Consider the following 27,374-nt stretch of genomic DNA (forward strand, 5'->3'; position numbering starts at 1 on the left):
CTGAAGCCTTCTTCACTGCAATTGAACCTCTCTCCTTGAAGTTCTTGATGATTTGTTAAATGGTTGATTTAGGTGCTATCTTACAAGCAGCAATGTCCTTGCATGAGAAACCCTTTTAATACATTGCATTGATGATTGCACGTGTTCCTTGGAGGTAACCATGGTTAACAGAAAAAGTACCAACTTTTAAAGCAACTAGTCTGCTCTTCTATCAGCATATTAGCTGCCTTGTCCTCATTAACATTTTCTCCTGAGCTAACAAGTAGATCACTGAAATGATGTTAGCAGGCCATTTTGTAGCAGGGCTGAAATGCAGTGGCTGGAATGCAGTAATCTTTGTGATTTAAGTTAATTTTCATAACAAGGAATGACTTGTCTGATCACTCTTCACAATCCAGAGTTAGTGTAAATTGCCACCATAAAAACTGAAGCAATAAACTTTGTGAAAACCAAAATTTGTGCTAGTCTCAATTTTTGGCCACCACTGTAGACAACTAAAGCAGTTTTGTTAGTTACTCTGGATAAGAGCATCTGCTAAATGCCATAAATGTAAATGTAAAAAATGTAAAAACTTAATGTTGTTTCTCTGCCTTTTTATACAGAATTGAATATTACATATTGGGAATACCAACTTCGTCTGTATTCCCACTCTTGTTCTGCTTGTGGAAGTACATTCATACAGCGATTGGTTGGTGTTTCCATCTTTGCTAACTGCTGTTGTTAAGGTCCTGCTGTTGTTAAAGGAGGCTCTGTCAGGTCTTCCTAAGGACAGCTTTACTTCCACTCAAATGAGTTAAGAGCTTGAAGGTTATACGCTAATGTGCACCTCTAACGTGCACCTCTAATGTGGCCCTCCAGGCTCATCTTCTTTGAGATGCATGGAAGGGTGGAATATAAGCATTACTGTATGATTCAGCTAGTAGTTTATTCAGATATTCCATTAAATCAACAGATTCTTTCTTAAAGGTTATGCAATATGGGTACATAATGGAAACGAAATGCTAGAGATGTTGGTTCCACGTGTGAGGGCAGTGTTCAAGATGGAACTAAATGATCATGGTATTCTGATGAAACAAGTGAACATGTGTTCCTTTTTAGTGCTAAAATGAATGCAGGAGGTTCTATGAAACAATGATGCTAACAATGCTATTTTCCCCAGACAAAATGTTTGGGTAAATGACCACTATGAGGGCCATAGCTCTGTGTTTTTCTCCATGTTGTTTCAGGCACCAGTTGTTGACAACAATGCAAATGAGGCATGCTACTTGGAGGAGGGCGAGTGTCAGCAAGCAGTGGGTGGATGGAGCGGAGAAGCAGCAGCTCAGGACGTGCCGGACGTGTTCTTTGATGCCCGAACATGGCATAGTGACACATTCTCAGACTTCAGCCATGATGATGGTGACCGCTCCCTCAGCTCAGGGAGCAGCTCATGCTCTGCAGTGCACGAGGACGTGGCCTCTCCCAAGCACTGCCCTGACAGAAACTACTGCCCTTCTGGTGCAGAGAGGCAACACACAGAACCAGATGGGCTCCAGTGGGAAGCGGATGGAGAGTGGGGCATTGCACAGTCACTCATCGGCACAGAACAGGACATGAGTGGGGTGACTTCAGGCTACACTGAACTTATGAATTCTTCATCTCTCATGAACTCATCCAAGGAAGCTGGAATTCCTCATATCTCACAGTGTAGTGCACCCGACACAACTGCCATCTGCTTTGAGTCAAAAGAACCGATAGAGTTGCAAGTTTTCATGGAGCCAACTTCTAAAGACACGCTTGTGATGCCAGATAGAAGTGTCACGGAAGCTTGGTTAGGTGATTCTTCTGATTTAGTTCCTGCAAGCAGAACTGGAACAGAATCAAAAATGATAAACAATCCCATAACTAACACTGAAGCGCAGTTGATTTCTGAATCATCAAAGGTGACCTGCTCAGAACTGGACAAAACGGAGTCATTCTCACATGACCTTATTCTCCCTGATGCCGAAATCAGCTTACACTTGTCACAGCTTGTTTCGACAGACATGAATGGGATGGAAGCTGTGGGGCAGCTTGATGAAATGGGAGGGTCTGAGGTCTCCACAGTGGATGAGAAATGGTTTGTGATGTCTGAATGTAGTTGGCCAGATGACTTGGAATCATCCAGCTTTTTGCACTCACCGGAACATTGGAACGTACCACAGGACATTGTTCAGCCTCTCATGGGAAACCAAATCTTACAGTCATCCGATCACTGCATGGGCCAACCTGAGCATCTAACATCATTCCAAATGGATGAACAGCGATTTTTGAGGAGTGATGCGAGTGATGTTGTGGGTTATAATGAGGAACGGTTTTTGAGGACTTCACCTGTTAATCCAGACTGTTGTCATTATTCAGCAGAGCTAGCTTTCTCAGGTCAGATGGATGCAAAAAGTTGTGTTTTGTCAGATTTGGCAAATAACTTTCTAGGCAACAGTGAACCCTCTTTATACAAAGTGGGCAAGCACACCTGCACTGATTACAGTGAAATTCAGTGTGAGAAGGAGGGAGAGTCAGTTGAAAGGAATTACACACAAAATCAGCAAAATGGTGTTCTAGAATGTATGGGAATCTCTCATGAACTTAGGTCAGAGGTCAGCTGTCACAAACAGAACTTTAACAACAAAACACAAAGTTGCAGAGAAGAGAAGGTTATATTAGGACAGGCCTCAATTACTTTTACAAGCACTGATAGTGAAGAAGTTATTAACCCAAACACCACCCTTCTGAATACTGCTGCAGAAAATGACATTTTTAAAAATCCCAACAAACCCACTTTGAGTCCTAGCAGAGGCTGTTTGAAGGAATTCACAGTCATACCACAGAAAGCACAGGAAGTCATTTATTCTGACGGCTCTGAATATAGTTCCTCTCATGTGATTCCATCTACACATGATGTGCAGTCTAGTAAAGAAGCGCACAACGTCATTTTTGATAGTGATCAAAACAATGTCATAAACCCTTGTGTAGTGCAACATTCAGATCCATTTGAAAATTTGAAATCTGCTGTTACAATTAACCCCACAGACACATGTCTTGAATTCAGCAGTGACCTGTCCATGAACTGTAAACAAATAACAAAGTGTAACTTAGATTATTTGTCTGACATAGATGAGAGTTTCAGACAGATACCAGTATATCCAAAACAAAGCCCGAACAATACATCCAGTCAGTTAAGGCAGGAAGATTTGACTTATTCAAACACAAAAGCCAGCGAGTCTGAGCAGGTAATTAAGGTTTTACATGATGCAAGCAGTAATTCTTGCATGCAGACCCTGTTCCACTCAGATTATAATGCCCTTATTGCTAGCACATCATTACATAACAATGTAATTTCAAGACCCATAAGGGACCATGAGTCAGACACAAACAATAATGTAATGCCTATCACCCCTGAGACACCGTGTACTTTATTCAGCACTACCACAGAGCAGGAACACATTAGTTTTGATTGTGATCAAGGGCATTCATTCCCAGAGGAACACAATCATGATCATGAGAGTGCCACCACTGACAGTGGAATTTTGAACATGACAACTCCTCCCAGACTTATGAGCCTCCTTGACAACCACAATATTGCCCCTTTGGTGGATGATAAAAGTATCAAAAGTCCAGTTAATGTAGAGGCCTGTAAAAGGCACAGACGCTGCACTCAGGGGCAGTTCTGTGATCACCTTGGTGGCCGAGAGTGCCATCTGCACTTCTCTGCAGTAGAGGGTGAGCAGGCCGTGGGAGGCTCCTGGCTCAAGGATGCGGACGTCACGAGCCATGGCTGCACTGCGGATCTCCGACACACCATCGCCTCCCTACACACAGACAGCCTGCACAGTCAATGCACACCAACCGCCACAGACTCACGAGGCACCGAACGTCCATGTAGTGCTACTAGAAATGGACCCGAACACAAGGAGCTCCTCAGTGACGAGAGCACATTGCCTGTGAGCTATCTTCTCAGGATTGCCGGCACTCACAAGTTAGAAATTGCAGAGAGAAAGCTTGAGGCAGTTCTCAGTGATGAATCAGCTGTGATGCTAAATACAGCTCAATGTAGAGGGCTTCGGGGTGCCGAATCTCTCTCGCTGCAGATAGAGAGACTCTCTTTTACAGACGTTAGTGCTGGTATGTCATCATTTGCCAGTCTGGAGCCTATTATGGAGGCGGATCACTTTCAGGAGGGCTGGTTTTTAATGGAGAATCAGAGTCAGAAGGAAGTGCAACAGATGGAAGTTTTGTCTTCTGGAGATGAGGACAGAATTGTTCAGGAATGCCACTCAGCCATGCACACTGTATCTCACTTGTCGCATAATGGTTATGTAGGTCATGTGGATGTGGTGCAATCCAATGTTCCATTCAGTGGAGTTTTTGATGATGCTGATATACCAGAAACAGGAAATACAGTTACCTCTCTGATCAATGGAAGTGACAATAGAGATGAGAATAGTATTTCCAGCTCTGTGTCTCCTGACCTGGACTCCATGAACAGTGAACAAGAAGAAGATAGCCCTCCGTGCCCCACCGGAGGCAGCTCCAGAGACCAAGGCTCTCTGAATAACAAGAGTAGCCTAACAGGGAAAGGCTCAAAGTTCTCCATGTTCTCCAGGATTCCCTCTTTCCGCAGAGCCAAGAGAGAGAGTAAGGGTGGCAACGAGATTGAGCCTGAGCCTAAGGTGTCACTGGAGAATAGTGAAGAGAGGAAGGAGGCAGGGAATCACAGCTCACCCAAACGTAACCAAGCCCACCCATCCCTCCAAGGAGCTCATATGACCCACAGTACGGATCACCTGATGAAGTACGCTGATCACATCAAAGATGACGAGTTTGAGAAAGCCTTTTCCTTCACCTGGCCTGACTTGGAGAAGAACGGACAACCCAAGTCCATGCCCAGTGCCAGAGAAGCCTGGCAGCAGGACAGGACTGAGGACTTGCTGAATTCAAAGACCTTCCCCACCATGGAGTGGCTGGGCCAAAAGAAGAGCAAAAGTACTGATAACTTAAACTTTCGTATGAAGCTTGCCATGGCCCACAGGTCTCTGTCGAGCTTGTTCGAGAACCGGTCCAGTGAAAAGGAGAATCAGCAGCAGGGCCGCAATATGGCAACTGAGAAAGTGAAGGCCAAGCAGTCATGGAGAAAACAGAGGTCAGTTAAGGAGGCAGAGATACTGAAGAGAACCATGTCTGTTCCTGAACCACTAACTGCTAAGTCAGAACATCACCTGCGAAGTGGCTCTCCCACTGGCTTACCTCTGAATGGACCAGATCTCCAGGGATTGCCCAGGTCTGAAGAAAATTTGAAAAACACATGGTGCTCTGGCCCACTTAGCAAAACCACTGGACCTCAAGGTGTATCAGGGTCTGCACCTACGGGGCAGTCTTCTGAGAGCAGTCCTGCACCAACTGGACTCTCTCCAGACTCCCTGGATATGTTTGAGGCTGACCACAGTGACCATCTGCAGTCTCCCATCCACCCCACTGTTTTTGCTTTCACCAACCAGTTCTCTCCATCCTGGGCCAGGTCGCTGGGTTCTTTCGATGGCCTCGATACACCGACGAGACCCATGACTCCCAAGCCTCAAAGCCCAGGGCTGTGGGTGGACCGGAGAGGCTTACATTACCCCTCCAGGTCAGTGGCCTCTTCCCTGTGCTCTCTGGGCCAGGGCCCAACTTTGGAGGGCCTCTCAGACCCCCTGCTGGGATCAAAGGCTTTCAGATCTAAAGCAGTGCAACTCGCATCAGCACACTCCTTCGATTCTGATTTCTTACTGGAAGACAGCAACTCGGACAGCCATTCCCAAACCAGCCTGGTCTCCACCAACTTTTGCAATGAGCCTGAGGTAAGATTAAATAAATTGTTTTAATTGGTACTTGTCACAGAGTTTTAATTTTTACTGATCACTCAGTTTGGTTATGTCATAGTTTTTGCTTGATATATGGTAGATGATTTATACTTTGATTTGCTGAGTTATATAGCTTCTGAATAAAAGTTGACAATTACTGTATATCATTTTATATTTTACATATATAATAATTTTATATATATTTTATCATATATATATATATATATTTATATATATAAATATAAATATATATATATATATATATATATATATATATATATATATATATATATATATTTATATATATATATATATATATATATATATATATATATATATATATATATATATATATATATTTGTTTGTTTGTTTGTTTGTTTGTAGTTCAACCCAAGTAACCCTTTAAAAAAGTCAGGGTGAAGATTCCAATAATTTTTAATAATTTATTTGCAATGGTAATGCATTCTCTCATATGTCATCCAAAATGTATGTTTCTAGGCGTGTGAGCTTAGAAACAGTGCCATCTAGTGTTGGAATGGGAGTGTTTACGCCATCATATTGCATGATAACAGCCAAAGCAATCTCTTACCTTAACTCCACTGAATTTGTAATAACAATGGCTGAAATACATGCATGACAACCTTGCTCCCACCCCACATATAATAGGCCAGTCCCACATGGTAACCCAATTTGCGTTTGCGCACAGAAGCATGTGCAGGATGGAAGTAAAGCAGTTACCCAGGCAGCTGCACGGAAGGCACAGCCTCTGGCCTGCATGCCACCAATGAGGAGACAAGGGCGTCGCACCCATGGACCCCGTCCCCGCTCCGAGCTCTGTGGCTGGAGCTCAGCAATGCAGGACACTGGAGAGGTGGCGCTAGACCTGAGATGGAAGAGGAGCCTCCCAGAAGCCCGGCAGCGCTCCTACTCAGACGAGCTCCTTTCCGGTATAGGGAAAGCTCGGAAGACCCAGACAATTCTGAAGACAAAGACCAACGTGCAGAGCAGTCTTGGCCAGATTAGTGCACAGTGTTCTGAAAAACGGGAGAAAGTAAGGGTCCTTTCGTCGGGGGAAAGCGCTGCCTGGGTTCCAGATCAGCTGCCTCCACTCCTCTCCTCCTTCCTGATCTGCTTCTCTCTGCATTCCCTGCCATTTGTAGGACATGCATGCTGTCTTACTTGACTTGTAGTGCCTTGCCTCTAGGCCTCTCTCAAATTCCTTTTGTGTCTCTTTTTGTACATGTTTGAACTTGCTTCAGAATGACTTTTATCCTCATCAAAACTGTAACTAATCAGCACATGTTCAGTTGCTCAGGGAATTATTTATTTTTGAATTGCGGTTTCACAAGCAAATATCATTAATTCAAGCAAGCAAAAAGTGAAAAGCCAGTATACTCTTCATCTCCCCCACAGGCTCGGCTGAGTCTCTTGTTCACTTCTCCAGAGCATCTCTCTTCCACGTCTCTCAGAGACCAGTTCTTTTCCCAGAGCACTCCCACCGGTCTCGACTGCCTGGGTTGGCCACGTCGTGTCTCCTTCTCTGGTGAGTGTACTGGATATTTGAATCATCAGAGATATCTACAATTGATGCAGACGTTTCTTCCTTGTTGGATCTGAGGATGTTAGCAGTCACTGTGGAAGTAAGGTCATTTGTTTCATTTCGTGTAAAAGTGATGAAATGTCAAGTTAAAAAATGCTTTAAGCAGATATTAATTTTTTATTATCATTTTTTTTTAAGTTTAAGGTACAGGATAACACCTTAAACTTACTGCAACATACTTAAGGGCATCAACAATGCAGGGTTACTGTGTGTGCCCCTCAGTAGATCTGACCAAGGACAGACTTTTGTGTCATGCAGGGGGCAGGCATAGCGCTGGAGTTACATTAAAGGGCCCACAGTGGCAAACTTCTCTAATGCCAGGGAGCACCGGGTGAGCTTAAGCTCTTTTGATGCCATGTTTATATATCCTGTATTAGTGGCATATTAGCTGAATAGTATATTGGAGACATGGAGCATGATCTGTTGCAGTTGTTCTGTGTGAGCCGATTTGGGATTCCTTTATGTTGCTGGCAGGCCTTTGACTGTATCGTCAGTGTCTCTCAGCCAAAGACTTTGTGTTAAAAAGTCTAGATCTGTTTTGTGTCCTGGTGTAGATGGATCAGACAGGGACTGTCTTTGTGAGGTACACCACTCCTCTCTCATTCACTCACTCTAACTCTGTCTTTCTCTCTGTGGCATTCTCACTCTCTTTCTCTTACACTGTCTGCCAAAGTTCTGCTAAATATTTTTTTCAGATTTCTTTCCATTCATTAATGCCAGTTCTGATCTCTCTGTCTGTCAATGTATTATTTTCCTGCCATTCTTTCTCTGTTTGTTTCTGTCAATATCTTCTCTTTATGTACCCCCCTTTGAACCAAGAGTATACAAGCACCCTCATTACACAAGTACAGGACACTTGTCTTTTGAGACAAAATTTCATTGAAGCAAATTGAGTTTTAGGTGGTAAATTAAAAATGATTGTCTTTGTTTTCATGCACCTCTTTTTATCTTGGCTGATGTTGTGACACCTTGACACCTGTGTTCCTGACATAGATGCCTGACAGTAGATCTGTATATTTTAAGCTTTTATTATTTTATATTTTTCATTTCCTCACACTCCAAACACCAGCAGAGATATACTGTATAGAGATATACCCAGTACCCTCCCATTTCAGTGACCTGTTGAGAATGCCATGACATTCTTCATTAGTGCATATGTTATGTAATAGAGAGTCTTTTGAAGGAGCAGCAATGTTAGACACAAGTAGCCCATTCTGCCCGGTTGTGACATATCCCCCACGCTATGACCTTGGCAAGCATCATGGAATTTGCCTGTGTGGTGTACCTCTGACATGGCCATGCTCATATGATGCTAGAATTCTACATATCGGACCACACAGCGGACACCAGAACATTCAACCAAAGAACCAAGTATGCACCCGCACACGCTGCTTTCTGCAGTCATATTTTATAAAGCCGTCATTGGGAGTTCCTAGACAGGTTTTTTCTTTCGGTGAGTACTTGCTTCATAAACCTTCACAGACCATTTCTGGATTGTCAAGAGCACATTGTTATTTGACAGCTGAACATCTGAAATAAGATGGCTCAGCCTTTGTGTAGCATTTATTAATGAGTTATTAATGTGACAGACTCGATAAGATTGTATTCTTCAGTGGTCTTCACTGTCACAGGTTTGCTGACCAAATAATATGGCTTAAAGTAAAGAATGTGTTTTCCTGGTCAAGAGGACTGGTGTTGCTCAATGAGACTTATTTATGGACAGAGCACCCAAAGGGAACTGCAGATGTTCTAGATTTCATGATGAATTACTGGAGGTGGGCTGCTTCCTGTCATCCACTGGAATGTTGAAGTATGTGTGTGATCGTAGCTAACTGAACATCATCCCAGCCACCTACGGGAATGTGAGGAATGTTCTCCTCTAGTTACATCCAGTTTCCATGTCCTCTCTGTGCTCAGCTCGCAGGAGTAAACCCCTTCAGTTTGAGGTCTGATAACAACTTCCTCCTATTCCATTGGCTCCCTTTCATTAGACGTTTTGTGAGATATTAGGCATTCATGTAACCGTATCTTGAATAATCTTTTGTGTGTAGAAACTGCTGTCATAGAAAATTAAATAACTCCTGTGGATATTTTGGCCTCAGCTATTTTTGTGGCTCTTCACTAGTTATGGGTTAAATTCTTAGAAGGCACGCACTGCCCTCAACACCACTGCTTAGCACTGTAGGTTTGGGCTTTTGGTTTACTAACAGCTTGGCTGTAGCAGTGGGAGGGGCCCTGCAAGGGGGCCTGTGAGGGAACAGCGATGTCTGCCTTTTTCAGTGCCAGGCTAAGCACTTTGCAGTTAGCTCGAATGTCGCTCATGCGTCCCTGCCCTGGAAGGGGCCCCCAGTGATGCCAGCCCGTGGCTGCGTGTGAGTGAGTGAGGGAGAGGGCTGATCGTGTGTCTCGGCTCTGCTGCGGAGCAGAGAGGGGCTCTCGCCGCCACCGTGTCGGAGCTAAAAAGTGAAGGAAAGAACGAGGGGATGATGGGGGGAGGTGTCGCATGCATTTGAAGCTGCAGAGGCCAAGAAATCAGTGACTGACACACACGCGCGTGCACTCTCGCACACACACACACACACACACACACACACACACACACACACACATATAGATACACACGCGAAACATAGCCGCCGGCTCGTTTGGACCTAGTACCAAGTAGACGCCGCCCTCCTGCGGTGCATGCGTACCCAGCACTGTGCCGGCGAGGTGGGCGTCCCGCTGGCCGGGGGGGGCTGCGGCAGCGGCGGGGGCTCGGGCCTGTCCCCTGCCTCCGACTCAGACAGCAGCCCCTCCGTGGGGCCAGCGGGTGGGGGCAAGGCGCTGCGAGCGGTCATGTCCCATTACTGGAGCCTGGAGAGCCTGCACTCCACCAACGGTAAGTCCCCCTCCCTTCTGCCTCCTATCCACTCTGCTTTTAAACTCAGATGAACGGAACACAGGCGGCTTGGGGGTGGGGTGGGGGGGAGCTGGGCTCAAGTCGTGCCCCAGCCAGGGGGTGTTAAGGGCTTTTGTATATTGTGCCCCTAAAGGCTTTTGTGCATTGTGTGGTCAGAATTTGAATTTGTGTGGCAGCCTTGTGTCTAACCCTCTATGGCCAGTGCGAGGGCGCTGGGGAGGGGGTTGAATGGAACATTGTGCGTGAGGAGATGTAAACACACAGACAGCACTCTGCTGCCTTTTCCTGTCTGAGCAACAGGAGGATGATCCGGGAGCCCTGCTAAGAGCTCCTGTGACTTGGTACCAGCTAGTGAAGCGTTAAACAGAGAGAGGTCCTCGCAGAGTGCTGTCTGCTGTTCCATATCTGCTGACGGTGGGGTTGTTTGGAGGTGAACGCGGATCATGATGAAGGTTGTGAAGGAGGCTGGTTCTTGCCCCGTGTCATTTCTCCTTGCTGTCACATTAGTCACAAATTTCAACTTCTGATATACGGCTGTTTTTGTTTTCAACAGATAAAAATGGGCATAGTGTTGTCAGTTCAGTGAATGGTTTGTCCAGAATTGGAGATATATCTAAGGAGCATAAGGTCACAGCAGCCTGGCTGCCAACAGTGGGGCAAAGTTCAGTTACTGCGTTTACTGTTTATACTGTCCTTCCCCTGTGGAAACAACGGCACGCTTCAAGGGATGGAGGCAGCAGCGTTCCCACCCCAGAGTGGCGTCTGTCCAACCTATCGGTCTGCCGCTAGGGTCACTCCATGCCATGCGGTCCCTAGGCTCCGGCCCGTATGCTGCCTCCCTGAAATTAGAGAGGAGGTGGCGAGCATTCAGCGGGAGGAAACCAACCTTTTAAAAACCCATGCTCATTCTTTTTTTTTCACTTTTGATCAGTGATCAAAATTTTGGCAATTTTGGTGAAGCTCTTCCACTAGCTGCTCAGAGGTGGGGCCTTTCCTGCTAGTTCATTAGTGTCCATGGAGGACAGACCGCATTACCACGGTTGTAGCCGATCCACAAAAACACTGCAGTGGGCGGCAGGTAAGTTTCGTAATCAGCCCAAAGGGCTTGCCCGGAACCCTTTTCGCGTAGGGTTGGCATGGCAACAGAGAAGCCAGTGACGCTACAGGTGGCCACCATGCCCTCTATGACTCTCAGCTGGGCCTTTTCTTCCCTCACTCTCCATCTCACACCGACATAGCTCCAGGTGTGTCAGACAGTCCTCTCACTTCACTGGGGCCCTGGCGAGCGCCCTTCAGCTGTCAGCCAAGCTGAGCAGCAGCGAGAAAAACAACAGAGCAGCTTCAATCATTTTTAAAATGACACAGAGAGAGAGAGAGTGAGATAGAGAGAGTGAGAAAGCGAAACGAGGTCATGTTTATGAAAGAAAATTCCTCCAGAGCATCTGCTGGCATCTCGCAGAGGTACAGATCCATTCTAGATAGACCCATCTTAGATAAAGACAAGGTCACGTACATGTCTCGAGCTGAGTGTGCTGTTCTTACTAACCCCATTGGCTGCTATATTGACATTTGCTGAAACTGGGTGTGAAACCTGTGCTTGGTGTCTCATCCGCTTAAAAAACAGAACAAAAAGTACAATTTGCACACAACTGTAGCAGCTCATAGGTGGCCTGTGTGCATGTGTGCATAGTGAGCAGTGTGGTCCTCTCGTACTTTCATATGGTGGTAAACTGCATGGCAAGAAGCGCAGCCGAACAGCTTCTGCTTTCTCTCGGCCATCAGAAAGGGATGGATCATAGCCAGCTTACAGGAAGCTGTTCTGAAGTCCCCCGTCTAGCCAAGCCTGCTGGTTTGACAGCTTCTATTTTGGGTTAAGAGCAACTCGGTGATTGTTCCTGTTTGCTGCAGTCAGTGCTCGGTCTGCTCACAGAATCTTGTGACCCCCCCACAGGGCTTGTAAGGTCAGGTGACTGGAGCAGAATGGCGTTCAGAGGTCCTTTAAAAGCCTTTTTAAGAGGAGTTCAACAGTGAACTCTAATAGTTACCTTTGGGCCAGTTGCAACCTTTATGAAGCCTTTTTAAGCTTTTTTTAAGAAGAGTTCAATAGTGAACTCTTACCTTTGGGCCAGTTGCAACCTTTATGCTTATTGCAAAAAGTTTGAAAGTGAAAGCTAAGTGTGATATGGTACCACAGCATTCCACGTTCACAGTTCCTTCATGCCAACAGGCCATCCTCTGAATGCTTGAAATAATTTTGCCCTGTTTAATTGGCCAGGTGCAAAATAATCCATTTAACATGAATCACAGAATGAGAGAATTACATATGGTGAAGATGTGCTGCTAATCAATCTTAATTGCAATAATTAAACGTCTCTTTTGGCTGATGGTGTATAATTCTTCCTCAGAAGCTTCTCCCCTCCCTCCCTTTCATAGGGGGCTCCACACAGTGCCTTTAGATCAGTTCAAAGGTTGTTGCCCCAAATGCCCCTGCCTCTGTGAGAGAGAGAGAGAGAAAGAGAGGGTTTTTCATTCATTTGTGCATTCCTTGCTGGCATGCTGTCTCATATGTATGGTCTGCCATCTCTTCATTGAGCTCCCCTGTAGTAGACATCTCGCAGTGGGGGGGGGGGGGGGATATCAGCACTGTGGACTGTGGTGTGGTGTGGGATGCATCCGCAGATGACGTCCACCATCTCCCAAATCTCGTAAGCGTTCAGAGGGATTCCAACCCCTGTATGAGCATCAAAGTCCAGCTCTGAGTATGCTTGATTTCAACTGCTGGTTGTTTGACGTTCCTGAGTGTCATGCCCATTTCACATGGGCATAGCTGTTATATATGTAACAGTGTAAGCTTTAGCACTGTGAGACATTTAGCAGAGGTGAGGAGAAGTCGTCCCTGAACATAGCTCTTTTCCTGTCTTACTCCTTTCGCTTTTCAAAGCTCTCAAGGCGATTTCTATCTTTGCACTCATGTAATTTTGCTCTTATAGTAATTCCATACTAAATAGCTTGTGGGCAGGAAGCCGCCGTTTCTGTTCAGTGTGAGCTGTGGGGAGCTGGACTCCTTCAAACTGGAGTAACAGCAGCTCGGCGCAGAACAAAACAGTGTTTTGCTGAGGCATTTTGGGCCCAGTGGGGAAAAAGCTTTTAGACTCCATGCCAGCTCCCTTCACTGATGCCCGAGCAACTCTCCATCAAGACTAGCCCAGCGGGAGCATTTTCACATCCCCAAACCATGTCAGCAATACTGGGAAAACTCGTGGCTCAAGAACTGCGTGGCGGGTACAGGCGTCAGGCCGTGTGCGCGTCTGCTTGGAACGAGTTCAGTTTAGCGGCTCCCCCACAGAACTGTGCCAGGCACCCCCCGCCCCCACCAGCCCAGCCCCCCTTCTGCTCTGAATGACATCACAACCCCAGCCCAAGCTCTCAGGAGGCTTTTAGAGTCATTTATTTTATATTTTATTTCATTTGTTTTATAATGCATTTTATTATTTTAGCACTTTGCTTGCATGACTGGTGTGAGGCTTCTAGCTGGCCAAAAGATTCTGTTTCTCTGGAAACCTTGTGTACTACACTGCAGTTTTGACTACCTCTACATCTTTTACTACTACAGTATTTTGCAGTTTACACATTCGGCAGATGCTCTTATTCAGAGCGACTTACAGAGGTAAGCAAATGTAGTGTTCGGAGTTTTTCCCAAGGACTCTTATTGGTATATACTTCTTCATATATATATATATATATATATATATATATATATATATATATATATATATATATATATATAATGAGAGAGAGAGAGAGAGAGAGAGAGAGAGAGAGAGAGAGAAAAATAGACATTTAGGTGATTTATGCCAGTGGCTATGTAATAAACATGTCCTCTGTTGTGGTCTATATCTCCACAGCTGCTAGACATGAGAGGACTTGTTTGTAAGTGCCATGATTCTATCAGGTTCTTCTGGAAGTCTCCATAGGCTGTATGAGTAGGAAAACCTTAAGGGGAATTTGCTAAAGTGTTTTACTGAGTTTACCTCAGGGAAGATTTAAGTAAGTCTTTTTGGACACCACAAACCATAAGCTTTAAAAAACTCAGTTAAGTTGCTCTCGTTCCATTCCTCTTTCTTTGTCCCTATGTTCCTGCATTTCTATCTCTCTTTCTTTCTCTTTCTTTCTGTCTGTCTCTCCCTCTCTTTCTCCCTCTCTCCTTCTTTGTCTCTGTCTGTCTCTGCCTCCCTCTCAATGGGTTTTGCTCAGACATGCGGCGAGAGCTGGCAGCCATCTCTCACCAGGCCTTTTTGATCCAGCAGGCGTTGCTCTTGTTGGGACACCACAGACATTTTTGGACTGGTGCCATGGAGAGGTGATGCCGGAGCTGGCGGCAGTCCCAGCTCACTCTGGCACTCTCCTCAGGGCACCAGAGCCTCGGGGCACTAGATGTGCTTTTTCTAACATTCAATTTTGTAGATGCAGATCCGGCAGCATGGACCGAACCTTGAGCCCACACTGTAGTACTGAGGAGCTAGGTGCTCCTCGTGGAATCATGAACATCCCCTTGATCATTCTTACAGGAGTCCTCACGCTCTTTGGATTCACCAGCACTGCCCTCTTATGTTGTCGAGAGTGCACCGAAACTGCAACAATACACATGGGAAAGTGTCAAAGGCAAAGAACACAGACAAAAGGAAGCGAACACCAGTTTCCAACTCTTCAGTTTAATGAAACAAATCACAGAATAAGCTTGCACAAAAAGGAACTAAAGAAAGCCAGCATAATGTTAATGACATACAAACACAAAGGACTTATAAAGGAACCACATAACACACAGGTGACATGGCCAATAGACTCAGGTGGCACAAAACCAGAACATACAACACATTGAACAGAAAAGCAGAGCATAAACAAAAGGCCATGTGGATGCCACCGCTGCCAGACAGAGGCTTCTGGCGGGAAGACACCGTCACAGTGAGATTTCCTCTGCAGAGATGTTGGGAGAATTCCTTCTGCATTGCCTAATGCCAGTATGTAAATAGACTTAAAAATAAGAATAATGCTTCTATTGGTAGAAACTGGTGTTTGCAGACAGGAGTAGCCTCGGCATTGAGTGATGCTTTATACACCAGTGTGCTGCAGCTTTTTCACCATGTACTATTCCACCCATCCATCATTGGTGGCAGCGTATACTTGCCCCATGCAGTTATGTGCAAAATAATAGCAGTGTGTTTAAAACAACTGAGAAAAAACTCAATCCTCATAATAGTATTTATTTCCATATACACAAAGGCACTGGGAGCACTGCACATTCAATTCCAAATGAAAAAAATGAACAAAATATAAATGTTTAAACTGAAAATGAAAAAAAAAAAAAAAAAGAATAATGGCCTGTTCAAAAAAATAGCAGTGTCTTCATTTTCATTTACAAACTCGAATATTTACGGTATAAACTGAAAGTTGTTTACATATTTACCTTTTCTTTTGATCAATGAACTAATATTTAATTGTATAACCTTTATTTCTGATAACTGCTTTACATCTGTGTGGCATGGAGTCAACCAGCATCTGACACCTGCAAACAGATATTCCAGCCCAAGCTGACTAGACTACATTCCACAGTTCTTCTGCATTCTTGGGTTTTGCATCAAAAACAGCATTTTTGATGTCACCCCACAAATTATTAGTCAGATTGAGGTCTGGGGATTGTGCTGGCCACTTCATAACATCAATCTTCTTGATCTGGAACCAGGATGTTGCCTACTTGCTGGTGTGTTTGGGCTAGTTGTCCTGCTGAAACACCCATTTCAAGGGCATTTCTACTTCAGATATAAGGCAACATGACCTCTTCCAGTATTTTGATATATTCAAACTGGTCCATGGTGCCTGGTATGCGATAAATGGGTCCGACTCCAAAGTATTAGAAACATCCCCAAACCATTATGCTTGCACCACCAAGTTTTACAGTCTTCACAGTGTACTGTGGCTTGAATTCAGTGTTTATGGGTCGTCTCACAAACTGTCTGTGGCCTTTAGACCTATTAAGAACAATCTTGCTCACATCTGTCCATAGAATGTTGCGCCACTTCTCTTTAGGCCAGTCAATGTGTTCTTTGGCAAACTGTATCCTTTTCAACACGACGTTTTTTCAGCAATGGTACTTTACGAGCGTTTCTTGCAAATAGTTTGGCTTCACGTAGGCGTCTTCTGATTGTTGCAGTACTCACAGGTAACTGAAGATCTTCTTTGATTTCCCTGGAGCTGATCATTGGATGCTTCTTTGCCATTCTTGTTATTCTATGATCTACACAGATGGTAGTATTTCTTTTCCTACCACGTGTTTTGGGTTTTGTTTGCCATTTTAAAGCATTTGAGTTCATTTTAGCTGAGCAGCCAATTATTTGCTTCTTTATATGTTTTCCCCTCTCCAATCAACTTCTTGATCAAAGTTCTTTTTCCTTCGGTACAATGTCTGGAACAACCCATTTTACTCACTGAGCAAGGGCTAAAACCAGCAGGTACAACATTTGCTGCCCTCCTTCTTTAAATAAGGGCCATAATTGACACCTGTTTCTTCACAGAATGAATGACCTCACTAATTGAACTCCACAATTGAACTCCACTATTAATTTGAACACGCCCCTTTCATTAAATGAGTCAATTTCACCCAATTAGCAGCATGCATGTCACAACTGTTGATTCTGTTGGTTGACCATTACTCATCTACACCTAGTCATGAATTTTTTTCCCATGTTGTATTATCTTTACTGCCAAAATCAGTAATTAAATACATTAGTGATGTTAGACTGCTATTGTTTTGCACATAACTGTACCTCGAAGTCATGGTTATTCAGATAGCAATCAGATCCTAAGAATGCTGGAATGGACCCATGTGTTAGGTGAGGTTCTGGATACCTGAGTGTGATGAACACACTTCCTGTTTGAACCTGCAGTAACTATTTGAGGACTTATAGGGCATGGCTTTCCTGCCTGGCACCAGGCCACCCTACATTGATCCAATCAGTATGTTAATGTGGGTATTTAATATAGTTCAACTGAAGAATTCAACAAACTCCAGCGATAAGTGTATGTGTGTGTGTGTACATTTGTAAACCATGACATGTTTATATGTACTGAGGTAACATGAGGTGATGTTTCTCACACACTAAAAGTGTTTTAATGTTCTTGGCTTTCCACCTCACATTAATCTTAGCCTGGTAAGAAAACCCCAGGGTTGTGAACATCTCTCCGTCCTGGTCACAATTAAACTCAGATCACACTGCTTTTACAGCACCAGGGTCTTTTCTGGTTTCTTACCACTGTGGTATGACACAAATTACTTACCTTGGAACAGGAATCCAAACTCAGTCATTGCTTTATTTATTTAGAAATAGCAGAATTTGGAAATTGTTTACATCTCTTTATTTCTGTTTAACTGTAATCATAAGACAGGTTTTATTTAACAGTGCTGAAAGGCTTTGAGGGCATTGAGGAAGATGTAGACTGGATAAAAATGAGGGACGTGAATGGGTGATTTCAGAATTCAAAGAGAAGGACGGATGAAACAAAAACTATTTTCTGACATTGGAAGTAAACACAGGTGGAGGATGTGGATGTCATGGGGTGTAATCTGCATGATAAACTTATCAGTTTTCGTTTGTTCTTTGGTCTCTGTTTTCAATAAATCCATGGTCCAGTTTCTTAAATTACAGCTTTACCTCAGCACTTCAGGCAATGTTGAATTAAAAGAGAACACGTCACAGCGCACTGATGGAATCTGTCTGTGGAGTTTTGTGGTGTCAGATCTCCTTGTTAATGTGCATTCTGCTGTGCTGCGGAAGGTAGTAATATTTTAGGCCTGTGTTCTTGGATCCATAAAGAGCATGTGGATCAGGCTGAGCAGCCGTGAGGGGCTGCGGCCCTCCCTGCCTGTGGAATTTGGGCAGTCAAGCAGCTTTATCCGAGGACATGGGTTCATGGTGGAAGCAGGGGCGGCTCACACACAAAGCCTCAGCCTGATTCGCTAGCTAGTATTAATGACCATGGAACCTAAGCCTGGGTGGCCAATATTTTTTTTTTTGTTTTGTTTTGTTTTTTGTTTTGTGTGTGTGTGTGTGTGTGACCCTGTGGTAAATTCCATACAGTGCAGGCACGCTTACAGGCGATGTGTGCGCACGCATGATCTCATATATCAGCATAGTGCAGTCCTCTATTGAACTGCGTGTGATTTGAGATTTGTTATTTGTCATGTGCAAAGATCTCACTCAGATCTGAAAGTGCCAGGTCTCACACCTGAGATGGAAAACAAAAGAAAAACAGGCCAAAGCAAAGCACCAGACTATGCCTGCAGGGACAGGGAATCGAGGACAGACAGCCCTGATACACCATCATCCCTGTGACGCTCAGATGCAGCCCTGCAGAGGTTATTAGGGCAGACCAGCGGAGCTGACAGACACAACAAGCCCTGCTCCACATAACAACCCCAGCCCGCCTGAGGCTCCAGACACCACTGTTGGGGTTGGCTCGGCCTGGATTTCTGAGGCTTGCAGTGTGTGCATGCATGTGTGCGAGCGTGCGTGCGTGTGTGTGTGATGTCCGCCAGACTGTGGAATCTCCCTTGGTCTAAAGCAGCAGGTGTGTGATTCAGGTGAAATGAGCCAGTGGTCTTCAGACTTTGTCACTCTTGTCTTTGCATACTCGGTCAGTCTGTTAGTCTTGTTAGTGCATTCTTCCTGCTGGTGTGACTCTTCAGTTTAATAAACCCACAGCAGTCTCCAGTCTTTCTGCAGTACTGGACTGTTTATTTGTTACATTGATCAAAGAATATTGCCAACATAAACTTAGCTAATACAGTTTGTTCATTATTACATTTTTTTCACTTACATAACTCATATGTTAATTCCTCATATGAACCTCATAAACCAAATTTAAGATTGCTTAGTATTGTTTTAACCACTCCTTCAAATGGTAACAAGTCTTCATCTAACACATCATCATAAGTAATACTTAACAGTGACTCACTTAGCATGGTCCTCTGTGTATTATTGACACTGTTGCTAGTAATTTACCTTTAAATTTTTTACCATTTTAAAATATTTTTCAAATGTTGAATCAAAGAAAGCTTTATTTCTGTAGATTCAACTGTAGGTAAACTGCTGGACCTGACTGGTCCAGTGTACTGACCATACTGGTCATGTAGCTTTTAAAGACACAGACGAGATACACTTTTGTGGTAGAGAATGTAATACCTACTGCGGTCAGGCTGTGGGTGCCGTGTATGACTGTTACCAGTCCCTGTATTCTCAGGGCTATTAGGGCTTCTTTTAGACCATTTCCTGTGACTATTATCTTGCCTGTGTTATCGATGAAGTGTTCCAGCTGACTAACTGCTGCGCCTTTCTCTGCCCCAGCGTTGGTCATCACTGATGGACCACAGGACAAGTCCAGCCTTGGGGACGAGGTGGGCAGCGAGGACGACCTGTACAACGAGTTCCGCAGCTCTACCAACCGCTTTGGTCACCCAGGGGGAGGTGGTGGCGAGCAGCTGGCCATCAACGAGGTAACACGGAAACTCGTCCTGCTCCAAGTGCGTGTGTATGTTTGGATCCATTTATGATGAGAGGGGCCTTGGTTAACCCAAAGCATTCGAATGGTAAAATGCACCCATCCTCGGTGATATGATGTGTTCTGTGTTCTTTTCATGTCTGCTGGTGTGGTTTGTGTCAGAGACACCTGGCTGCAGGCCAGGTGAGAAGAGCAGCCCTGCCTTGCCAGTCATATCCTCTCTATTCAGTGTGATCACTGTTGAGGGCGACACCTTGTGGAACATTTTATATAAACCCCATCCACTCAACAACATCCTTAGAGCTTGATTATAAAAAATACCAACAAAACAACCCCACATCCTTTTTATTTAAACACCCCAATAACATCCTCCAATCTAAGCTCACTATCGGCCAATTCACACTTCACTTGATTTATTACCAGTGCTGCTAGCATTTTGGCAGAGACCTGCACTGCCAGTGCATTGTTTCAGTGGGAAGCAGCACACAATCCAATCAAGGCAAAGCCTCTGGGAACTCTGGGTTTGCTGAGCTTGGCATGAGGAGGGTATAAAGGGGCGGTGGTGCTGTATTTGGCTGTGCTGCTCCACGTGCCTGCCCTGCAAACAGGGATCAGCTGGGCAGGCCAGATGTCACTGCTGAACTTGTGGATAGTTTTGTGAGCGTGTGTGTGCGTGTGTATGTGCGTGCGTGTTGGTGTGTGGGAGGTGGGCACAGCTGCTGCCTTGAATGGACATGTCCTACTGTCAGTGTGTGTGTAGGCAGAGGGGATTTGGAGAGAGCTGTGAGAGAGCAAGAGAGATAAAGGAGAGATGGGTGTGGGTAAGACAGTTTAGAAAAAAAATGGAGAGAGAACAGCAGGTTGAAGAAATCAGAAGCCCTCTCTAGTCACATTAGATTTGTGTAAATGGGTATGTGGAGAGGAGTGTGAGTAACTGCTTTATTCCTTCCTCTCTGCCTTCAGATGTTGTAAGGAAATTCAATCCCTTGTACAGCCTTAACTTAATACAGGAAGCTGCACTGCCTTTACTCTAGCACCACCTTGAGGAGACCTGATAGAACTTGTTCATAATTCAGGTGGGGCAGCAGGGAGATGGACAGCTGATGCAGCCAGTAGCAAGAGAAAACAGAGGTAAAATACTGCATTCCCTCCCAGCCCTCCCTTCTGCTGTCAAGGCTGGCCTCCTCTACTTTGGTATCTAGGATACACATTACAACCCAGGCATCCCATTGGCTGAAAGAGGTGGGAGGGGGAGGGACAGGAGCAGGAGAAAAAAAAAAAGGCGATTCGGGAGCTGGATGGATGGATTTGCTGCTAAGCACAGAAGCAGCCTCCATTTTTGGCCTCTCTGTTTTCATTTGAAAATGGGTTTCATTTGAGAGAGAAAGGAGGGACTGCCATGATAACCCGATGAGGAGAATTTAGAGAACAGAGCTCGTAAGCAGTTGTGCAGTGACTGGGACGAGAGCAAGGGAGAGAGAGAGTACAGGAAAGAACCACAGAAGAGGAGAGAGAACGTGGAGTGCTGAAGCGAGAGGACAAGCTTTGATGGAGCCCCAAAGGCATAGCCATCCGTGACTTCGGTGAGGCAAAGAGCAGTGCGTGAGAGGAAGAGGAGCGGGAGGAGAAAGGGGTGAGGCAGGCACGTGAGGCAGGAGGCACGGGAGGAAGTGGAAGTGAACATCCAAGCGCAGACGCGGAACGTCTCTCTCTCGTCTCTCCCTCTCCCCTCTCACACGTCGGCGTGCGCGTAGCCCATTGCGTCCACGCACACGCACCCCTCACCTTGTCTCCCGGTCCACGGTGGGAGCGAGCGTGTGTGCGTGCGCGAGGGCACGGGCGTGCGGGGGGCCAAGAGGAGGGGGCTCGGGCGGCATGGCACGGGGGGGCCAGCGAGCGGTGGCCGGCCGCCAGGGCCTCGCCGATGTGCTCCTGCGCTGCAACCTGAGCCCGGAAGCCCAGAAGGTGGTGGTGTTCTTTATCATGATGCTGCTCGTCATCATCAATGTGGTGCTGATGTTCCTGCTGGCCTTCCAGTAAGGCACAGACGGGGGGTGTGCACGTGGACACGCTCGGGGAGGTGGTGAGGGGAGAGTGGAGGAAGAGGACGCGAAAAAGTTGGTCTCTTACTCTGGATGGGGGTGCAGAATGCAGGCAGCACAGTGCAGGTAATTGGAATGAATGTCAAAATGGATGTGTGTGTGAAAGTGTTTATATAGCTCCGTGGGGATCAAGTGTCCCCACAAGGATAGGAACATCTGATATTTTTGACCTTGTGGGGACCACCTTGTGGTCCCCATGACTGCAAATGTTTTTGAAATAAAAATTGGTACTTTTATTTGAAAAATTAAAAGAGGCAAATAATTTACTTTGGTTAGTGAGGATAAGGTTAGGGTTAGGTGTAGGTGTATCACTAATTAGCTATAATGTCAGTGGAATCCCTATGAGCATAGTCAATAAAAGAGTGTGTGTATGCATGCGTGTGTGCATGAATGTGTACATTCCACTGAGGCATGTTTACTATGCAGAGGTAGTGCTCTATTAATTATTTAGCAGCTTGCTGGACTATAGTATACACTGGACTCAGTCTGTTGTCTGCTGCTGTCAGTGGCCATTTTGGGGATTTATTTGAGAGAGAGAGAGAGAGAGAGAGAGAGAGAGAGAGAGAATGAATGCATGTGCCTGTACCTGTGCATAAATGATGGACAAATTATATTTCCTATTTATTGCCAACAATAATTTGATTTTGATCAATGCTTATGTTTGTTTGATTTTGTTTCTAGTGTGTGTCTGCATGTTCTTTTGTAGTCTGCATTGACATATGCATATGACATTCTCTCCCTGCTGTTAGTGTCAGTGGACATGGCATGAACGTTCTGACTTGCGGATGGGAGTATGTTCCGTTGGTCAGTGGGATAGTGCTGCCTGCAGCCATCTCAGAGCAAGGTGGAGCTATGCTAGGAAAAGGGAGGGGTTTTGCTTAGAGTAGGGAGGGGCTATGCAAGGAGGAGGGAGGTGCTCTGCTCAGACCAGGGAGGGGCTATGCTAGAAGGAGGGAGGGGCTAAGATAAAGGTCAAATCAAACTTGATTGTCTGTTACTGCTGTCATGAGAAATTACATGTCTGTGCTTTTGTGTCTCCTAATATCAAAATGCTTACTTCCCAAATTCCTGAATTTTACTGGCTCTAGCCAGGCTGAAAACAGACCCTTTTGGCAGTTTAATTTCCAAACAAGGAGGAAAGGATTCTGAACCTTGGACAAAATTTCCATAACAAACAGGCATTAAATAATGCTTAACAAGCCTGAACAATGTTGTTCCTCTCCTTTTCAATGTTTTTTTTTTTTTTAGATATAGAAGGCTACTGCAATTGAGTGCTGCATGAGGTAGTAGGCCCAACTGAAGCAGCAGCACATGGGAATGTATGTGGGTGTGTCGCTAGGCAACAGGCACCAAAATGAGCAAGCATTCAGAGGGTTTTTGCGCAGGCTGACGCAGTGTCTTTCCACTGGCAGTGTGTGTTGAAACACACTGTGTGTTCTTATGTCTGTATAGTCATTGTTGGTGGAAGGCTTGCAAAACGAATTTTCCAATTGCAATAATAATAGAAATAAATAAGGAAATAGAACCTTCAACAACCTAAAGCAAATAATTAGGAGTAAAACTAAACAAGCAAGATTAAATATAACATGTGGAAATTAAAACATACAATAGAATAAAGAATAAAACCTATGCCAAATCTAAAAGAATGATGTGAGGAATAAAACTAATTAAAATAGCTAATCTAAAGTAATCAAAAAACTAATTAAACCAGACATTGAAGTTTCAATATAATTTGTAGTCATTTTGGTGAGGGACTATAATATAAAAAGCTATTTCTGAGACTTGTAAAGTTAACCTCTTGTTTGAACAAGCACCATAATCATTATAGACTATGGTGGAACCAATTTACATTTACCTTTTGTGACCCTTTTGCGAAGGACAATATTGCATCAAAATACATACTGTACTGCCTTATTAACCCCTTGCTCTTGCCTTTCCAATGGGTTTGTGCAGCTGATCAGTGATGGCAGCGTGTGTGCTGAGGCTCTATGGGACCACGTCACCATGGACGACCAGGAGCTGGGCTTCAAGGCCGGTGATGTCATCGAAGTAGTGGATGCCACCAACAAGGAGTGGTGGTGGGGCCGGGTACTAGACAGCGAGGGCTGGTTCCCCGCCAGCTTTGTCCGGGTAAGAGATGGAAGGAGAGAGTTCTGTATACCCAGCGCACACTTATGTAAATATGTAAATAAATATGTACATTTTTTATCAAACGTTTTTTAAAAGCAGTAATTTAAAAGCATAATTGAACAAAGAAGTCCAATGGTAAATGGTATTAATGATTAGAATTTCTATTGCATGTGAATTTCTCTGTTGGTAGCTGCGTGTGAACCAAGATGAACCCATGGATGATTATCTAGCCCACCTGGACGGGGTACCAGAGGGTAGTGGGGCCAGTGTGGGTCGCTCGCTGGGCCCTGGCCTACCCTGCAAGGAACAGATGAGGGCCAATGTCATCAATGAGATCATGAGCACAGAGAGGGATTACATCAAACACCTGAAGGACATCTGTGAAGTCAGTGCATCTTTCACATCACATGTCCAGTAGTGATACATACAACTGCAGTGAATAGACTACATTACAAATCACCCTTTGCATGGTTTGTTCATTGCATACAGAGAATTATGTAATTTGCAATACATGATTTTCAACATTCACAATATTGACCATGTCTGTTGTAGAACTATGTTGAATTGCTTATATTTTCTTATGTGGATATATAAAAAAGAACAAGTAACCAATGAAACTTTCCTAAATCTTTTTTACAGACATATCCAACACATTTGACTTTCTGTTTGTCCTTTTGTGATAACTATTAGGGATATATCAAACAATGCCGCAAAAGGACAGACATGTTCAATGAGGAACAGCTGCGGATGATCTTCGGCAACATCGATGAACTCTATCGCTTCCAAAAGAAGTTTCTGAAAGCCTTGGAGAAAAAATTCAACAAAGAGCAACCTCACCTCAGCGAGATCGGGTCCTGCTTCTTAGAGAACGTAAGCTAAGGGAAAAGGCCACTTTTTCTTTGTGTGAGGGACTTTTTCCTCATTCTCATTACATTTTGTCCTCTTGTGTTACCCAAGTAAGTCCTTGTCTCTTTACTTACCAGCAAACAGAGTTTCAGATCTACTCAGAATATTGCAACAACCACCCCAACGCCTGTGTGCAGTTGTCAAAATTAATGAAGATCAAGAAATACGTGTTCTTCTTTGAGGCCTGTCGCTTGCTCCAAAAGATGATTGACATCTCTCTGGATGGCTTTCTTCTCACACCTGTTCAGAAGATCTGCAAATATCCTCTGCAGCTGGCTGAGCTTCTGAAATACACAAACCCTCAGCATAGGTACTATATACTGTATAAATCCTTATGACACTTCATACACCTTTATGCACATTATCAAATTTTGTACATGATTTCTATCTTAGAACGTCCATTCTATAAATCTGTTAATTTACAAGAATCAGGACATGTGCAGATCAGTATATGGTGACAGGAATATAATGAGTAATTCATTTCTTCTTAATGTTCAGAGATTATAAGGATGTGGAGGCTGCATTAAATGCCATGAAAAATGTGGCCAGGCTGATCAATGAGAGAAAGCGCCGCCTGGAAAACATTGACAAGATTGCCCAGTGGCAGAGCGCCATAGAAGACTGGGAGGTACAGTCCCTGCCCTATGACAGCTATTACTGTAGTCCCTCAGCCATTACAGCCATAACTGTAGTCCCCTCAGCTTCAGCAAACATCATGTATGTTTTGCTACTCTCCAGGGTGACGACATCCTGAGTAGAAGCTCAGATCTGATCTTCTCAGGAGACCTGACCAAGATCTCTCAGCCTCAGGCTAAAAACCAACAACGCATGTTCTTCCTTTTCGATCATCAGCTGGTCTTCTGCAAGAAGGTCAGTATCAGGGCAAGTGCAGCTTACTTGTCTTCATGGGTGATTAAACATTCCAGGAGGCATTCAAATCATTGCTTAGTTTTCCAACAAAGCTTTTTTATTCCCATTTGTTGTCACTTTTGACCACGTCTGATGTTCAGGATCTGCTGCGGCGGGACATCCTATATTACAAGGGCCGGATGGACATGGATCAGATGGAGGTGGTGGATGTGGAGGACGGCAAAGACAAGGACTTGAACGTGACCGTGAAGAACGCGCTAAAGTTGGTGTCGCTGGCTGGGGACGAGGTCCATCTGCTGTGTGCTAAAAAGCCCGAGCTAAAACAGCGCTGGCTACGCGCCTTTGCGGACGAGAGGGAGCAGGTCCAGCATGACTTTGAGACAGGTGAAAGCATTTACTGTTCTTACAGCAACCACTGTCTCTAAATGACTCATTTGAGTTATATGGACTGTTTTATTTTCTTTATTTACTCTTTCACTACTTTCTCAATCATGGTACTTCAGATGACAAGAAATGTTTTCCCCCTCACAGGGTTTTCCATCACAGAACTGCAAAAGAAGCAGGCCATGCAGAATGCATCCAAAAGCCATCCAGCTGGGAAACCCAAAGGTGATTTATTCAGAGAAATTTCTCACTGCCAGTAGGTTTTTTGTTTGAAAATAACATGCATTTATTGGAAAAAAATGTTTCCCAGGCATGAGAAAATAGGAAAGGAATATTATCAAATGAGTTCCTTTTATGTCTTTGAAGATGTATTATTCTACAGTGTATAGAACCATACGTTGTACCTACTCTCGGGGCTGTCTGATTTATCTGCCTGTCTCCCTGTCACCATCTCACCTCCTTGGCATGCCTCAGCGGAACAGCACCTGTTCGCTCTCAGAGCTCCTCCACTTCTGCGTGCAAAAAGCTCCAAGTGCCTGCATATCCCAGAATCCCCAGTGGGCGTGGTTCCCAGGGCCACCCTAGCCTCGCCTCTCCTCCCAGATGTTCCCCAACGCAGGGTGGGATGGGGGGCTAGGGTGGCCCCTGGGGTCCTGCGCAGGGCCATTTCCTGGATGTCTTCTCAGAGTAGAGACCTCCAGTAGACTAGGGTAACTCCCCTGAGTGTCATGGTGTTCATATATGCACCAAGCTTTATTTAACCATTACTTATGCATTCCATTTGCGTTTGTATTTATTCTCTTGCTTTCCGTCCATCCACCACAACTATAAAGCTCTATTTAGAACCCTTGAGCTGCACCTGAGTATAAATAATATTTTCTTCAATTGATGAACAGTAATTCCTCTGAGCTCCTCTAATCCAAATTTAAGTGATTTTAACTCATAGACTGAAGGCTTGCTGTGGTAACCCCTTTAACAGAAATCTTAACTGTATTCCCTGTGGAACTGATAGCATTAAAGCATCATAAATTCTATATTGGGTGCATGTCTTCTGGTGAGGTTTTAAGTGTAA

General features: G+C 44.7%; 1 protein-coding gene across 7 annotated transcripts in view; it reads left to right on the top strand.

Annotated features, from left to right (window-relative positions):
• Positions 1-27,374, top strand: part of arhgef4 (Rho guanine nucleotide exchange factor (GEF) 4) — a 59,801-nt gene that overhangs the window by 31,362 nt on the left and 1,065 nt on the right. The window contains exons 3-15 of one of the 7 annotated variants that reach the window (XM_027031595.2): positions 1,227-5,852; positions 6,563-6,907; positions 7,270-7,399; positions 19,757-19,905; positions 23,966-24,142; positions 24,333-24,527; positions 24,833-25,012; positions 25,126-25,358; positions 25,547-25,676; positions 25,787-25,918; positions 26,059-26,302; positions 26,450-26,527; positions 26,777-27,012. In XM_027031595.2, coding sequence (XP_026887396.2) covers positions 1,227-5,852; positions 6,563-6,907; positions 7,270-7,399; positions 19,757-19,905; positions 23,966-24,142; positions 24,333-24,527; positions 24,833-25,012; positions 25,126-25,358; positions 25,547-25,676; positions 25,787-25,918; positions 26,059-26,302; positions 26,450-26,527; positions 26,777-27,006 — 6,849 coding nt within the window. In that variant the 3' untranslated portion in view covers positions 27,007-27,012. Of the gene's footprint in view, positions 1-1,226; positions 5,853-6,562; positions 6,908-7,269; positions 7,400-8,787; positions 8,910-9,856; positions 10,338-19,756; positions 19,906-21,810; positions 22,079-23,965; positions 24,143-24,332; positions 24,528-24,832; positions 25,013-25,125; positions 25,359-25,546; positions 25,677-25,786; positions 25,919-26,058; positions 26,303-26,449; positions 26,528-26,776; positions 27,013-27,374 lie in introns of those variants that run through there. The other 6 variants (XM_027031604.2, XM_027031621.2, XM_027031610.2 and 3 more) reach the window with 6 other exon arrangements.

Source organism: Electrophorus electricus, chromosome 7, assembly GCF_013358815.1.
Source record: "Electrophorus electricus isolate fEleEle1 chromosome 7, fEleEle1.pri, whole genome shotgun sequence".
NCBI classification, from domain to species: domain Eukaryota; kingdom Metazoa; phylum Chordata; class Actinopteri; order Gymnotiformes; family Gymnotidae; genus Electrophorus; species Electrophorus electricus.